Source organism: Lathyrus oleraceus, chromosome 3 (genome assembly GCF_024323335.1).
Source record: "Lathyrus oleraceus cultivar Zhongwan6 chromosome 3, CAAS_Psat_ZW6_1.0, whole genome shotgun sequence".
In the NCBI taxonomy this organism is placed as follows: domain Eukaryota; kingdom Viridiplantae; phylum Streptophyta; class Magnoliopsida; order Fabales; family Fabaceae; genus Lathyrus; species Lathyrus oleraceus.
The window spans coordinates 296,461,370-296,477,124 of NC_066581.1; the positions used below are offsets into that span (position 1 = coordinate 296,461,370).

The following is a 15,755-nucleotide window of genomic DNA, read 5'->3' on the forward strand; positions in this document are numbered from 1 at the left end:
CGACTCCTACGACTAATTTTCGTCTTTCACATATCATAATCACACAATACGTAATTAACAGGATACGTGATAAATAACTCTAAAAAAATTTGACACGTGAGAATATGTATAGTTGGTCAATTATTTGGGTCTGAGATACATTATTTAATTTGTGGTACAGATGAGGAAAAAAATCCTTTAAATCCCACATCAAAGTTTATAGATAAATTAATATAGTGGGTATCAATCTTAGACATATATAAATGGACAAAGACCCACATGGAATATATAAATACTCTCTCCATGTGGATAAAATAAATAGAAGAATGCAAATCTATTTTTAAACAAAGCAGCCGCAGAGCAGGTACATGTGGATCCATGTGTAACTAGCCATAAATAAGATTATCTTTGCACCATGTCTAACTAGCCATTATAAGTTTAAATATTAATTAATGGCATTATTTAAGTCATTGCATTAAATATAATTGATTTAATGGTGATTGATGCTGAACTTAATAAGGAGTAATATAATTCCATCTCCACAATTGCAATTGGGAAGAGGTTAAAACTATTTGATGTCAGAACTGATCTCCGAATTATATTAGACGGTCTAATGAACGGGTACTTATGAGTGTAAGAGTAGCGAATATATATATATATATATATATATATATATATATATATATATATATATATATATATATATATATATATATATATATATATATATATATATATATATATATATTATATATATATATATATATATATATATATATATATATATATATATATATATATATCAAATAAAGGGAAATGCAAAAGTAACTAACAATAACAATGGAAAACCAAACAGTTTTGCTAGTGATTACTTTTATGTGTGCAAGCATTCTCATCTTCATTCTTAGAAGTCAAAATTCTAGAAAACTTCCACCAGGGCCACACCCACTTCCCATAATTGGTAATATCTTAGAACTTGGCAAAAACCCACACAAGTCTCTCACAAATCTATCTAAAATCTATGGACCAATCATGACACTAAAATTAGGAACAATAACAACCATAGTAATCTCATCCCCTCAAGTAGCCAAACAAGTCTTACATGAAAATTCACAAATCTTCTCTAATAGAATTATTCCACATGCACTTTTTGCAGTTGATCATGGCAAATTCTCAATTGCGTGGCTTCCGACATTAGATTTGTGGAAGAAACTAAGAAAAGTTTGTGCTACACAAGTGTTTTCTAAAAAAATGCTTGACTCAACAAAAATCCTTCGCCAACCAAAGTTGCAAGAGCTATTAGATTATGTGAAAGAGAAAAGCAAGAAAGGTGAGGCTTTTGATATTAATGAGGCTGTTTTTACAACTGTCTTAAACTCAATTTCAAACACTTTGTTCTCTATGGATTTGGTTCATTCCACACATGATGAAAAGTCTCAAGAGTTTAAGAACATTATTTATGGTATCATGGAAGAAGCTGGTAAGCCTAATGTTTCAGATTTCTTTCCTATTCTCCGTCCTTTAGATCCACAAGGTTTGTATACAAGGATGAAAAATCATATGAAGAAGTTGTGTGAGATTTTTGATAAGATTATTGAAGAAAGAATTTCTTCAAGATCTTCCAAAGTCGATGGTTCCGAGGATTTTTGCAATGATGTGTTAGATTCACTTCTCAAAATCAACAATATTGGAGAAACCATGTTAGCATTAAGCCGCGATGAGATGGTGCATCTATTTCTGGTAAGAATCGATTTTTTAATAATTGAATTTCATATATTTAATCTAATAATTTTTCACAGTTTTATATATATTTTGGTGATATTTTTATTTATTTATTTATTATTATCATGATAGGATTTATTTGTTGCTGGGATCGACACAACATCAAGCACAATTGAATGGATAATGGCAGAATTATTTCGTAATCCGGAAAAGTTAATAAAAGCAAGAAAAGAGTTAAGTCAAACAATAGATAAAGATGAAATAATTGAGGAATCACATATTTCAAAGTTAACTTTCTTACAAGCAATAGTGAAGGAAACATTTCGTTTGCACCCACCAATTCCATTTTTACTACCCCACAAATGTGAAGAAACTGTCAACATATTAGGCTTCAATGTGCCAGAAAATGCACAAGTATTAGTCAATGTATGGGCCATGGGAAGAGATTCAACTATTTGGGAAAATCCAAATGTGTTCATACCTGAAAGATTTTTGGAGCATGATGTTAATTACAAGGGTAATAATTTTGAGCTTATTCCATTTGGAGCAGGGAAAAGAATTTGTCCAGGATTGCCATTAGCTCATAGGACTGTGCATTTAGTGGTGGCAACCCTCATACATAATTTTGAATTGAATCTTGCTGATATGGTAATGCCAGAAGAAATGAATATGGATGAGAAATTTGGGTTAACATTAAAAAGGGTTCAATCTCTTCGAATTCAAGCTATTGCATAGGCTTAATTATATGAAAGAGATAGAGGATAAGAACATTTTTTTCTTAACATGTCATCTTTGAACTCACCCTCCTTCTCTAATTGATTTCAAAATTCTATCATAAGTCTTAGTCAATAGCGGATCAAAAGTTCTAACCTATTCCAGAGATTCACTGGTCTCGGTGTTACTAGTGTTTCTCCTAGTTTGCTGGTCTATTGATGAGGGATTTGACAGTCGAAATTCTAGTTAATTTTGAATTGGGTAATGCTTATGAGTTTTCGTATCTAGGGTAATTTTTTTTTCTAAAATTTTGTTTAGTGTGGTTTCTTTCCCTTTTTATTTTGTCTTTTGTAATTTTGTTGTTTGTTTGATATCGACTCTGATGAGAGATGTTATGTATCGTTAGATTTCTTTAACTTATATAAGAAAACTGTGAATGTAATAATCGTAATTTGTGTCACTGCAATAAATATATTTTCTCTAAATAATTTTATGATGTCAATATTATTGAGTCATGTGATGATGTTGATTATATCTTGGTATTCGGTCTTACGACCGACTAATTTATCATATCGTCCACTAGTAGGACTCAATTTACAGTCAGAACAAAATTTTATATATTGATTCAACACAAAAATTAATTGTATCTAGTCGGATTTGAATCTAAAATTTTGAGCGGAGCACACTCTAAGGATTTAGCTGCACTATTTTTTTGTTTGCGCCATCACTACAAGAAAATTAGCAATTAACTACAACTAAAATTGCAGATAATTTGTAGCTAATCTCTATCTAATAGAATTAATTGAGATTAGTCGTAAATTAGCTATGGTATTTGCCGTAGCATGGATTGGGCAGCTAATTAGCTATTCAAGGTTTCCATTTTCACGAGAAATTGGGTCACTAACTGTGATTAACTTAGTCCCATCACAAAACGTAGCTTCAACCTACATTCAATTTTATTTGATTAAATTATGACAATAGCATGTGTAAGTTCTTTCTTTCTTTTTCTGTATGAATCATGATGATGGGGAAGATTGAAGAGTACAATGACACATTACAACAAAATTTAAGCACATCCTTTTTAAGTTTTAAGATTAATGATAATAAAGGCATTTCCATCATGAGTACCTGAATAATTTCCAAGAGATATGGAACAACTGAATGGACTTGTCTCGAGTGAAAAATATGAAAACTGATTTAGACACACTAACCATCATTTGAAACAAACCATTGATGACATATAGAAACAATATTCTTAAGCACAAAATCAACTACAAAGAACTTGACACAAATAGAGTAACAGTATTAAAAAATAGCATTCCCCTATTTTGCATGACAACAATAAATTGAGTACCTGCCATTGGAATGGGTAGATTAGATGACAAATGGCCTCTGATGCAAGAGTTAGAAGTGAATACCTGCCAGAAGAGAATACAGACTAAACAATCATTTTACAACTGAGTTGAATATACTCTAAATGACAAATTACCAAATAAAAAGCAATATCAGTTCGCAATGAGAATGAGAAATAACTTAATTCAGCCAAAACCTGCTCATATCAGCATCTATATTAGAGTCCAGGCTACTACTTCTCCTTGTTCATTGTGAAATATAAGCAATAGTGAAACAATGCCGTACAACAATGGAAAAAAATGAAGGGAGATATGTATTGAATAACAACTTAACCAAAGTTTATACAAGAGTTGAGAGAGAGAAAAAAGCAAAATTCTCACATCCCCACAATATTCTTATTACAAGCATTAAATAGATCTCATGTTTTCACATATCCCTTGAGTCTGATGCTTTCCCTGCGTACTCTCTCACTTCTATGTGCTTCCGTAATTTCAGGTTGGTTAGTAACAAAATTATTCTCTCCACTTACCGCATGTGGGTCCACCTGTGTAATTGGCGACTCATTGGTTTATAGAAGCTTTGTCGTATTTGTTTTCATTACAATACCATCCCCTTCGAAATCAACCTTGTCCTAAAGGTTGAAAAGTGGAAACTTCTGCTGCAAGCTTGCTGCATCCTCCCAAGTAACTTCAGATATAGGCTGCTGATTCCATTGCACAAGGACTTGGTGAACTTTCTGCGACCCTTTGATGATGGTTCTAGCTTGTAAAATCTCCATGGCCCCAGTAATTGGTCCAATATCACTCATAGTAAGAGGAAGTGACATATATTGATCTTGAGGAACACCCTTAAAGGGTTTCAATTGTGAAATGTGAAAAACTGGATGAATCTTAGCATGGTCTGACAACTTCAACTTATAAGCAACTTCACCTACTTTGGTTAAAACTTCAAAGGGTCCAAAATATCTTATTCCCAACTTTTGATTTTTTCTTAGTGCTACTGATTGCTGTCTGTATGGTTGCAATTTTACTAACACCAGTTCTCCTATTTGTAATTGAACATCCCTTCTATGCTTGTCTGCTTGTTTTTTCATATACTGTTGAGCCTTTTCAAAGTTTCCCTTCAATTGCTGTAAGATCCTATCTCTCTCCAGCAACTCTTTGATACGTACCAACACAGTACACAATAGAATAGTAATAATAATAACAGTATTTAAGAGAAAGAGCTTTATCATATGGACGTATAAAGGAACAAGGTACAAAATAAGGAATTACAAATCCCTAGATCTGCCAAGAGCTAGGCTCCTCAATAGAGAGTTAGTACTCTCTATCCTCAATGCACTAACAGACAAAATGCAAAGATCCTCCTCAATCCCCTCTCTGACTCCTTATAACTAGGAAAAGAAATACTGTGATGCTCTCTCCCAGATACACGCCACATCATCTCTAACAACCTTAGCCACTATTTCCCAATCTGCCCTTTCTCCTAGAATAAACCAATAACGACTTGGCCCCACTAGTTGTTGAGTGAATTAATTGCTGATGTGGTGCTTCCTCATTTGTTTGGGTTCTATCAATACCTCCTCCATCAAAATGGACCTTGTCCTCAAGGTCGAATTTCGGAAACTGAGTTCTAGTCATTAATTCCTCCTCCCAAGTAGCTTCCTCCATAGTCTTGCCCTTCCAATGAATTAGTAACTGTTTCACCTCTTCCCCATGTTGCTTCACCTTCCGGGTAGCAAGTACAGCTTCAGGTTCATAACCCTCTACTTGTTCTTCCAACAGGTCTGGGAGTTCTGTGTCTTCTTGGTAATTTCCCACTGCCTTCTTCAATAAGGAAACATGGAAAACAGGGTGCACTCAGGATCCTTCAGGTAATTTGAGTTTGTAAGCTACTGCTCCTACTCTTTCTATTATTGGGTAAGGGCCATAATACTTGGCAGCTAATTTAGCATTAATTATGGTAACTACAGATTGCTGCCTGTGGGCTCTAAGCTTGACAAACACCCATTCCCCACACATAAAACTTCTGTCACTTCTCTTCTTGTCTGCCTGACTCTTCATTCTCTCTTGTGCCTTCACTAACTGAATTTTTAATTGTCTCAGATCTTCATCTTTGTCCATCAAGTCTTATTGCACACTGGCCACTCTAGTTTCGCCTTGCACCCATCTTGTCAGCTGAGGTGGAAGTCTTCCATAAACCACCTCAAATGGTGTCTTACCTGTTGAGGCATGGTAAGTAGTGTTATACCAGTACTCAGCCTAATGAATCCATGTCACCCAAGTCCTTGGCTGATCAGCTATAAAACATCTCAGATAAGTTTCCAGACATCTGTTTACCGCTTCTGTTTGGCCATCAGATTCTGGATGATAGGCTGTACTCATCTTGAGTTTGGTTCCTTGCAACTTGAATATTTCCCTCCAGAAGTTACTCATGAAGATAGGGTCTCTGTCACTTACTATTGATAAAGGAAGGCCATGTAATTTGACTATTTCCTTACAAAAAAATTCTGCTATACTTCGGGCTGTATAAGGATGTTTCAAGGGTATAAAGTGTGCATATTTAGATAATCTATCCACTACTACCAACATAGCTTCAAACTGTTTGGACTTGGGCAAACCTGTGATGAAGTCTAAGGATATATCCTCCCATATCTGTTCTGGAATAGGGAGTGGTTGCAGCAACCCACTTGGAGATGATGCCATGTATTTTTTTGTCTTTGACATATATCACATTGTCTAACAAATTCTTGTATAGTGTTTTTCATACCTACCCAATATATATTTGTAACCATTCTCCTATATGTTTTGTAGAATCCTGAGTGCCCTCCTTGTGGTGTAGAATAAAACTCTTGTAATAGAGTAGGAATGAGTTGAGATTTGTTGGAAATTACCAACCTGTCTTCATAAAAAAGAACCCCTTGTCTATAACTGTACCCAGGCCAAGATGAAGGATCTTGTTGAATCTCTGCAATGATCCTTTGTAATTTCTCATCTTCTTGCACCTCTGCTTTGATTTGTTCTTCTTGTGCCCAAGTTACTAGAGAGTTCATAGTATTCAATTCACGACCTTCATGCACCCTAGACAGTGCATCAGCACCCTTGTTGAGCTTGCCCTATTTATAAATAATCTCGAAATCATAACCCATCAGCTTTGCAGCCCAATTTTGCTGTTCTGCAGTTACTATTTTTTGTTGCATTAGTTGTTTGAGGCTTCTTTGATCCGTCGATACTACAAACTTCCTTCCTAACAAGTATGGCCTCCAATGTTGGATTGCCAACACTACATCCATTAGATCCTTCTCATATGCGGACTTAGATAAATTTCTGATTCCTAGAGCCTTGCTAAAGTAAGCCACCGATTTTTTGTCTTGCATCAGAATAACCCTTATGCCCGTACCTGAGGCATCACACTCAATAAAAAATTCTTTTGAAAAGTCTGGTAAGGCTAACACTGGTGCTGTTGTAAGCCTCTGCTTCAATGTGTCGAACGCTGCTTGAGCCTTCTCGTTCCATTTAAAACCATCTTTCTTAGTTAATTCTGTTAAAGGTTTGGCAATTTTTCCATAATCCCTGATGAACTTCCAATAATAACCTGTCAGCCCCAAAAACCCTCTAACTCCTTTAACATTCTTGGGTTAAGGCCACTGAAGCACACCAACCACTTTATTAGGGTCAATAACTACTCCCTTCCTTGTGATTACATGCCCCAAATACTCCACTGATTGTTGGCCAAAACTGCACTTCTTCTTGTTTACCACCAAACTATGAGCAGATAACAACTCCAATACCCCTTTAAGATGCCTCATATGAGTTCCCCAGTCTTGGCTATAGATAAGAATGTCGTCAAAAAACACCAATACACTCTTTCGAAGCAATGATCTAAACACATCGTTCATGAGATTTTGGAACGTCGAAGGGGCATTGGTAAGCCCAAACGACGTTACAAGGAACTCATAGTGTCCTTCATGAGTTCTGAATGCAGTCTTCTCAATATCAGAATCCTTCCCCCTTACTTGGTGATAACCCGACTTAAGATCCAGCTTAGTAAAGAATTTCGCACCATGTAACTCGTCTAATAATTCTTCAATGACAGGGATAGGGAATTTGTCGGGAATGGTTACCTTATTAAGTGCTCTGTAATTAATGCACATCCTCCATGTGTTGTCCTTCTTTTTTACCAAGATAACGGGACTAGAGAATGAACTCGTACTGTGACGAATTATCCCAGCAACCATCATCTCTTTAACTTTCCTTTCAATCTCATTTTTATGGTGATAGGGGTAGCGGTAAGGACGAACATTCATTGCTCCATGTCCGTCGATGAGATTGATAGCGTGCTCCTTCTTCCGTATGGGTGGTAGGCTCGAAGGAGTTTGGAAAATGTGAGCGTACTTACCTAACACCTCCTCCAACTCCCGGTGTTGGTGTTCCGACAACACAAATTCGCAAGTTGTTTGGAAAACGTTCGCGTACTCACCCGACACCCACTCCAACTCTGGGTTTGGGATTTCGGACCTAACGAATTCACAAACCACCTTAGGCTCAACCCCCTCAATTCTCCACACCTCCCCATCTTTCTTGGACCTGGGTTTCTCTAAAATACTTTGTAGTGCAATCAATGCCTTTTTGCACCCCTCTTTGTTTCCAAGTGTTATCCACTTCCCTTGTTCCCCAAAACTCATAGTGTGTTGCTTCCAATTAATAATAGTATCACCCAAAGTTTTTAACCATTCAACGCCCAACACCATGTCAATATCCCCTAATTCAAATAATTGCAAATTCGGCCTTAGTTTGTAACTTCCAATGTACATCTCCAGCTCTTTGCACCTCCCTTGCGCTTCTATTTGGACCCCATTCCCTAGTTTAACCTTCATTTGTGGAGTTTGTTCAATGGGCCAATCCATGTGGTGTACTAAACTTTGTGAAATAAAGTTGTGGGATGCCCCACTATCCACCAAAATTAATACTTCTACCCCCATGATTGTTCCTTGAAACTTCATGGTTTGATGATTTTCATGGGCTATATGATGTAAATCCAATATGCTCATCTCTCCGTGCTCCTCATCCTCCTCTTCACCTACCTCCATAACCAACACCCTAGCTTCTCCATCCTCATCACATTCATCATCCACCACTAACACTCAAAGGTGTTTGTCTGGACATTGATGGGTAGGACCAAAAGGTCCTTTACATTTGAAACATAATCCTTTTTTCTTTCTATCCATAAGTTCATTGTAAGAGAGGTGTGTAAACTCTCTATCACGAGGCCCAGCACGCCTCCTGTCACCTTGGGCCTTCCTGTCATTGTATGGCCCATTCCTCATACTACCACTTGCACCCCCTTCTCTATTTTTTACCATAACCCAATCTGACCCTCCCTTGCTTCCAACCTGTGACCCAACCCGGTAAGGCCCATTTTTTGGCCCACGGGTGAGTCCAACTCCACTCTTCCCTTTTACCTCCTTCTCTACGGCATGAGTTACTTGCAACAACTTCATTCTACTCATATCTCCCATGGTTGCCAGACTCCTAACTCTACCTTTAATCTCCGATTGCAACCCATGAAGAAAATAGCCTTGAAATTGCTTCTCCGGTAACCACGGAATTTGAGAGATTAAGTATTCAAACTCTGTTATGTACTCTTCCACAGATCCTTCTTGCTTCAGCTCAGTCAACTGCTCGTACACATCTCCATCGCCATGTCCCCCGTACCTTCCGAGTAACGCTTCCTTCAACGTCTCCCAAGTCAGGCCTTCATCTTCTTCAACTGGTGAGTTGAAAAAGTGTATGGTGTGTCCTTCCATACATAACTGGGCTAAGCTCACTTTCACTTCCGGCGTGGTACCCTGTACCCGAAAGTAAACCTCTGCTCGTGAAATCCAACCGGCAGGATCTTCACCGTCGAACGACGGAAGCTCCACCTTCTTCGCTGAATGACGGAACTCGGTCAAGGAATCAGCGCGAGACCCATTTGAAGCTTCTCCGATCTTCTTCTCCGGTGTCCCCAAGTTCTCTGGTGTCCCCAAGTTCTTCGATACAGTTTTGTTCAACACACTCCCACTGCTCTCCTCTCTTACCACCTTTCCTAGATACTTTTCCAACATCGCAATTAAACTCGCGTGATTCTCCTTCACCTTTACCTGGAAATTTTCCAAGGTAGAACGTACTTCCGAGACCTCTCTTTCTAACGCCGTCATCTTTGCCTCCATTCTCGTTAAAGCTACCGCTGTGATTTTCTTCGCCAACATCCACTGGTACCACTGCTTCGAATCCGGTAGGTCGGACCACTTGATACGTACCAACACAGTACATAATAGAATAGTAATAATAATAACAGTACTTAAGAGAAAGAGCTTTATTATATAGACGTATAAAGGAACAAGGTACAAAATAAGGAATTGCAAATCCCTAGATCTGCCAAGATCTAGGTTCCTCAATAGAGAGTCAGTACTCTCTATCCTCAATGCACTAACAGATAAAATGCAAAGATTCTCCTCAATCCCCTCTCCGACTCCTTATAACTAGGAAAAGAAATGCTATGATGCTCTCTCCCAGATACACGCCACATCATCTCTAACAACCTTAGCCACTATTTCCCAATCTGCCATTTCTCCTAGAATGAACCAATAACGACTTGGCCCCACTAGTTGCTGAGTGAATTAATTGCTGATGTGGTGCTTCCTCATTTGTTTGGGTTCTATCACTCTTCTTGCAATGGTGGAGGGTCCGAAGCTTGAGATACATATCTTGTCAATGTAGGATGGTACCTTCCATATAAGGACTTGAATCGAGTCATGACGATGCTGGTTCGGAAAGCAGTGTTATACCAATACTCTGGCCATGTCAGAGCCTTAAACCAGGACTTAGGATTGTGAAATGTGAAGCATCTCAAGAATAATTCCATCCCTTTGTTAAACACTTCAGTTTGGCCATCTGACAGAGGATGGTAAGCCGAGCTCATGGCTAAAGTAGTCCCTTGAAGTTTGAATAGATGTTGCCAAAATGCACTAGTGAAAACCTTATCTCTATCGGACACAATCGATTTAGGCATACCATGTAGCTTGACAACATTGTTCATAAAAGTTTATGCTACTGACTTACTAGTGTAGTCAGACTTCATGGCCATGAAGTGAGCATATTTGGTTAAACGGTCCACTACTATCATAATCCATTATCATAATAGTAGTATAGACATGTGAGGAAGACAGACCTGTAATGAACTCCATGGTTATATCTTCCCACACCTGTGATGGTATTGAAAGAGGTTGTAGTAACCCAACAGGCAATGTGTTAGCTATCTTAGCTTGTTGGCAGATTATACAATTCTGCACAAATTCTTGAATATCTTTTTGTAATGTTCGCCAGTAAAATTGAACTTTGATTCGAGCAAAAATTCTAGTAATGTCCACATGACCCCCTAAGAGAATTGTGATACTCTTGTAGCACTTTTTGGACCAAATCAGATGGAGTAGGAATCACAATTCTATTTTTCCAAAATAGTAAACCTTCCTTCACCGTGTAGTGCTGGTGAGACTGAGTACTTGTGCTACACTTGGACATAATATCCAATAAGTGAGGATTTTCTTGTAATGCAGTTTTAATTTCCTGAATTATTGTAAATCGAGGCTCTGACCAGGTAAATGCCATCATTCTAGATAGGACATCCGCAACGATATTCTCCTTGCATGGCTTATACTCAATAATGTAATCATATCCAAGAAACTTATGCAACCACTGTTGTTGTTCAGGTGTCTGCAAGGTCTGCTCCATTAAGTTACACAAACTCTTTTGATTGGTGCAAATTATAAATTTATGACCCAACAGATAGTGTCTAAATTTAGCAATCGCTTCAGAGATAGCCAACATTTCTCTAAAGTAAGCAGACTTTTTCTGATTTCTAGGCACTAATTTTTTTGAGAAGAAAGAAATAGGATGGTCATCTTGATGTAACACTGCACCTACTCTAATACCTGATGCATCGGTCTCTAGTACAAAAGGTTTTTGAAAATCTGTTAAAGCCAACACTGGTGCAGAAGGATTGCTAGCTTTAACTTTTGAAAAGCAGTATCTGCTTGCCGGTTCCAGACATAACTATCCTTTTTTAGCAAGTCCGTTAAAGGAGCAGCTAAGTTAGCATATGACTTAATGAATCTTCTATAATACCTTGTCAAGCCCAAGAATTCTCTCAATTGCTTGATGTTTCGGGGAGTTGGCCATTCCAAGACAGCTTTGACCTTGTCTTCATCCATAGAGACACCTTCTCCATTCACAATGTGACCCAAATACTCATTTTCTTTGACTCCAAGTGAGCATTTGGGTAACTTGACGAACAAGGTATTCTCTTGTAATACTTTGAAAACTTCTTCCAGATGTCTTAAGTGTTCCATCCAATTGGCGTTATAAACCAATATATCATAAAAAAAATACTAAGACATATTTTCTTAAAGCATGTTGAAAAATATGAATCATTAAGCTATGGAATGTTGCAGGAGCATTTGTCAATCCGAAAGGCATGACCAACCATTCATAATGGCCGTGATGAGTTCGAAAAGTTGTCTTGTACCTGTCCTCTAGTTGAACTAATATCTAGTGGTAGCCTGACCTGAGATCCAATTTAGAAAAGTATTTAGCTCCAAACAGTTCGTCTAGCAATTCATCCACTGTTGGAATATGAAAGTTATCTTTGATTGTTAGAGCATTAAGAGCTCTATAATCAGTACATAATATGCACGATCCATCTTTCTTTTTCACCAAAATAATTGGTGATGAGAATGGACTTGTGCTAGGTTGAATGATCCCCTACTACAACATTTCTTGAACCATGTTCTCAATTTGAGTTTTCTGACTATGAGGGTACCTATAAGGTTTGACCTTAACAGGATTTGAGCCTTCCAATAATGATATAGTGTGGTTCTGTGCTCTGATAGAAGGTAGGGATGATGGAGCTTGAAAAATATATCTATAAGTGTGTAACAATACTGACACTTCCGGTTCAGTGTCAGTTGGTAACTCTTTAAAAGTATCTTCCAGCTCATGAGATTTCAGCAACTGAATAGTGAAATATTCTGAAATTGCACCAGCAATGTGAAGTCTCTTAAAGTCATGGAATTGAGTTGGAGCAGGTGCAATAGTAGTCTCTCTTGTCAATGTTACAAACTTCCCATTCAAGAAGAATTTGAGTGTCAATGCTGCATAATTAGCAACATGTGGACCTAATGTTGCTAACCATGATGCTCCCAATATAACATCATCTCCTGCTGCCAGAAATAAGAAGACTGACACTTCCAATTTATGTCCTTGCACCTCAATCGGTAAGTTTTTGATCAGTCCCTCAGCAGTCATTATCTCACCATTACCTACCAACACTTTAAAGATTGGGGATGGTTCAACAGGTAACTTGAGAAACTTTGCTATTCTTGGCTGCAAAAAACTATCGGAGCTACCTCAATCAATGAGAATTTACACCTGAATATGTCCAGTTGAACCAGAGAATCTCAACACACCCATGTTACTAGTTCCTTTCATGGAATTCAAAGATAGACGGTGTTCCATTTGGTTGGTCTCAGGGTTTTTAGCGAGTATGTCTGGTGGCTTATGCATTGCCTCGAGCAGTTGGTCTTCATTAGTATCATCATATTGTAATAACATCAATTTCCTATTAGGACACTTGTGTGTACATGAAAATTTGTCATCACACCAATAACAAAGGCCTTTATCTCTTCTCACTTGCATTTCAACTGGTGACATTCTCTTGATATTGGGAGTTTTTTGATTTTGGCTCATTGAACGGGTTGGGGGTATATGGAGGATGGGGGCCATATTTTTCTGGTTATTATCTGTTTTATTGATGAAGGATTTGTTGGGAGTATAAGTGGTTGGGTTTTTTTTTTGGTAATGGGTGTATATTTCTCTTCATAGACCTTTGTAAGGGACACAATGGATGTGGGTGTGTGAATCAATATATCACGATGAATATCAACATTTAATCCACTAATGAAACAATCAATCAAAGCATTAACATTTAATCCACTAATGAAACAATCAATCAAAGCATCATTACTAAGACCATACACCCTATTAGCTAATGAAGTAAATTGCAGATAGTATTCCGCAACCATACCAGATTGGGCCAACTTAAACAGGGTAGCTCGAGGACATTCATAAATGGATGGACGAAAATCCAACTCTAATGCATGCGTAATCTCAAGCCATGATTGAAAATGGTTAGATCATTGCATCATTTGATACCATGGTACCACATCCTTATCAAGATATACCGATGAAATAGTTAAACAGTCTGAATCTGAAGTATCGTAGTAGTCAAAAAATTGTTCCGCACGGAAGATCCATTCATGTACGTTCGTACCATCAAATCGAGGGAATTCGAGTTTCACGTTTCTCACCTAGAACGACGGTTTGTTAATGAGTCCATGGTTGGTTTTCGATGGAGTTTGTTGGATCAAGATGTCAAGCGCAGAATGAACTTCAGTAAACTTGGCCTCAACACTCATCTGCATCGCCTCCATACGATCGAATTTGGAAGAGTTTCCAGCTTCCAACCTTTCGAACCGCTCGAACATCTCCTCCTGAAACTGCTTAAGGTCCTCTGCATTGCGCTTAATCTCAGCTTGCATTTCCTTTGTTTTTGTGTCAACCATGGTGTAATGAAAGAACCAATGAAACAATGATGTACAACAATGGGAAAAATGAAGGGAGATATGTATTGAATGACAACTTAACCAAAGTTCATACAAGAGTTGAGAGAGAGAAAAAAGAAAAATGATCACAATTCTCACATTCCCACAATATTCTTATTACAAGCATTAAATAGATCTCATGTTTTCACATATCCCTTGAGCCCTTGAGCCTGATGCTTTCCTTGGTTAGTAACAAAATTAATCTCTCCACTTACTGCATGTGGGTCACCTGTGTAATTGGTGACTCATTGGTTTCCAGAAGCTTTGTCGTATTTGTTTTCATTACAAATAGCATGTCCTGTGAAAAATCAAAACACAAATACAATAATAATATAAACTAGATATGAGAATATGAAAGATAGAGTTCGAAACCCCAATGAAGTAACAAGATTGAAGACATTAATTACTTTAGAATAGGAAATTGAAGCAAATTTGATAAATGCAACAACCTGATTTTGTGAGGTTTCTTTAATTCGTGAGAAAATTTAATTAAAAAAAGAGAAACTAAAATTGAGATCAGAAATTGAAGAATAAGAGAAAAGAAAGCTACGAATCATTGATTAAATCGACTCAAACTTATGTTAGAACTATTAAGTAAACATGAAAAAGATGGAAACTCTGGACTAGGGTTTGGATTTGGAGCTCTAGATCAGAAATTGCTCAAAAATTCGAAGAGTGAGTGGGAGAGAGAGGACGGAAACTCTGACACGAAGAAGACTGGATTAATCGAAGATGGAGGAGACGATGTCGAGCAGAGACGGAAGAGGATGAGATCAATAGGAGACGGAAGAGGATGAGGTCGATTACAGACAAAGAGGGATGTTGATCGAAAATGGAGAACCGTGTTGATAAAAAATGGAGAACGATGTTGATCGGAAACATTGATCGGAAACGAAGAATGATGTTGATCGAAAACAGAGAACGATTCCTAAATAGAAGATATAATAAAGATGAACGAGACTCGCCAATATTATGAATAATAAAGAAAACAAAGAAAACACAATATGTAATTTATAGAATTTTTTACTCAAATAATTCAATTTTTTTAAAAAAATCCTAAAACAATCCACTTTTCAGATTAATTTCCAAACAATTCCACTTTGATGAACTGATGTCAGATAAATTGATATCTTCTCTCTCTAAGTTAAAGAGGTGATGCTAATTGGATTGGCTTATGCAGCTACTGCTGTCAATCCAATTGGTGCATGTGTGTTAGGTTTAAGAGGAGATGCCAATTGGTCTGACACATATGTATGTTGTATAATTTTTTTTTGAAAAACAATGTACA

The 15,755-nt window shown here is 37.3% G+C and overlaps 1 protein-coding gene and 1 long non-coding RNA gene across 2 annotated transcripts; one reads left to right on the top strand and one right to left on the bottom strand.

The window, feature by feature from the left end:
- Positions 1-802: 802 nt before the first annotated feature.
- LOC127127187 (cytochrome P450 76T24) lies at positions 803-2,904 on the top strand. The gene is made up of 2 exons (XM_051056316.1): positions 803-1,719; positions 1,834-2,904. The coding sequence occupies exons 1-2, from the start codon at positions 820-822 to the stop codon at positions 2,434-2,436; spliced, it is 1,503 nt and encodes a 500-aa protein (XP_050912273.1). The 5' UTR covers positions 803-819; the 3' UTR covers positions 2,437-2,904.
- Positions 2,905-14,460: 11,556 nt separating this feature from the next.
- On the bottom strand, positions 14,461-15,451 carry LOC127127188 (uncharacterized). The gene is made up of 2 exons (XR_007805275.1): positions 14,917-15,451; positions 14,461-14,765 (listed from the first exon to the last, which is right to left on the bottom strand). It is a non-coding gene; the product is annotated as an uncharacterized LOC127127188 (long non-coding RNA).
- Between the last annotated feature and the right edge of the window lie 304 nt (positions 15,452-15,755).

Coding starts and splice junctions, on each gene's coding strand:
- LOC127127187 (XM_051056316.1), top strand. CDS start 820: ATGGAAAACCAAACAGTTTTGCTAGTGATTACTTTTATGTGTGCAAGC. Junction 1,720..1,833: donor AGATGGTGCATCTATTTCTG/GTAAGAATCGAT, acceptor TTATCATGATAG/GATTTATTTGTTGCTGGGAT.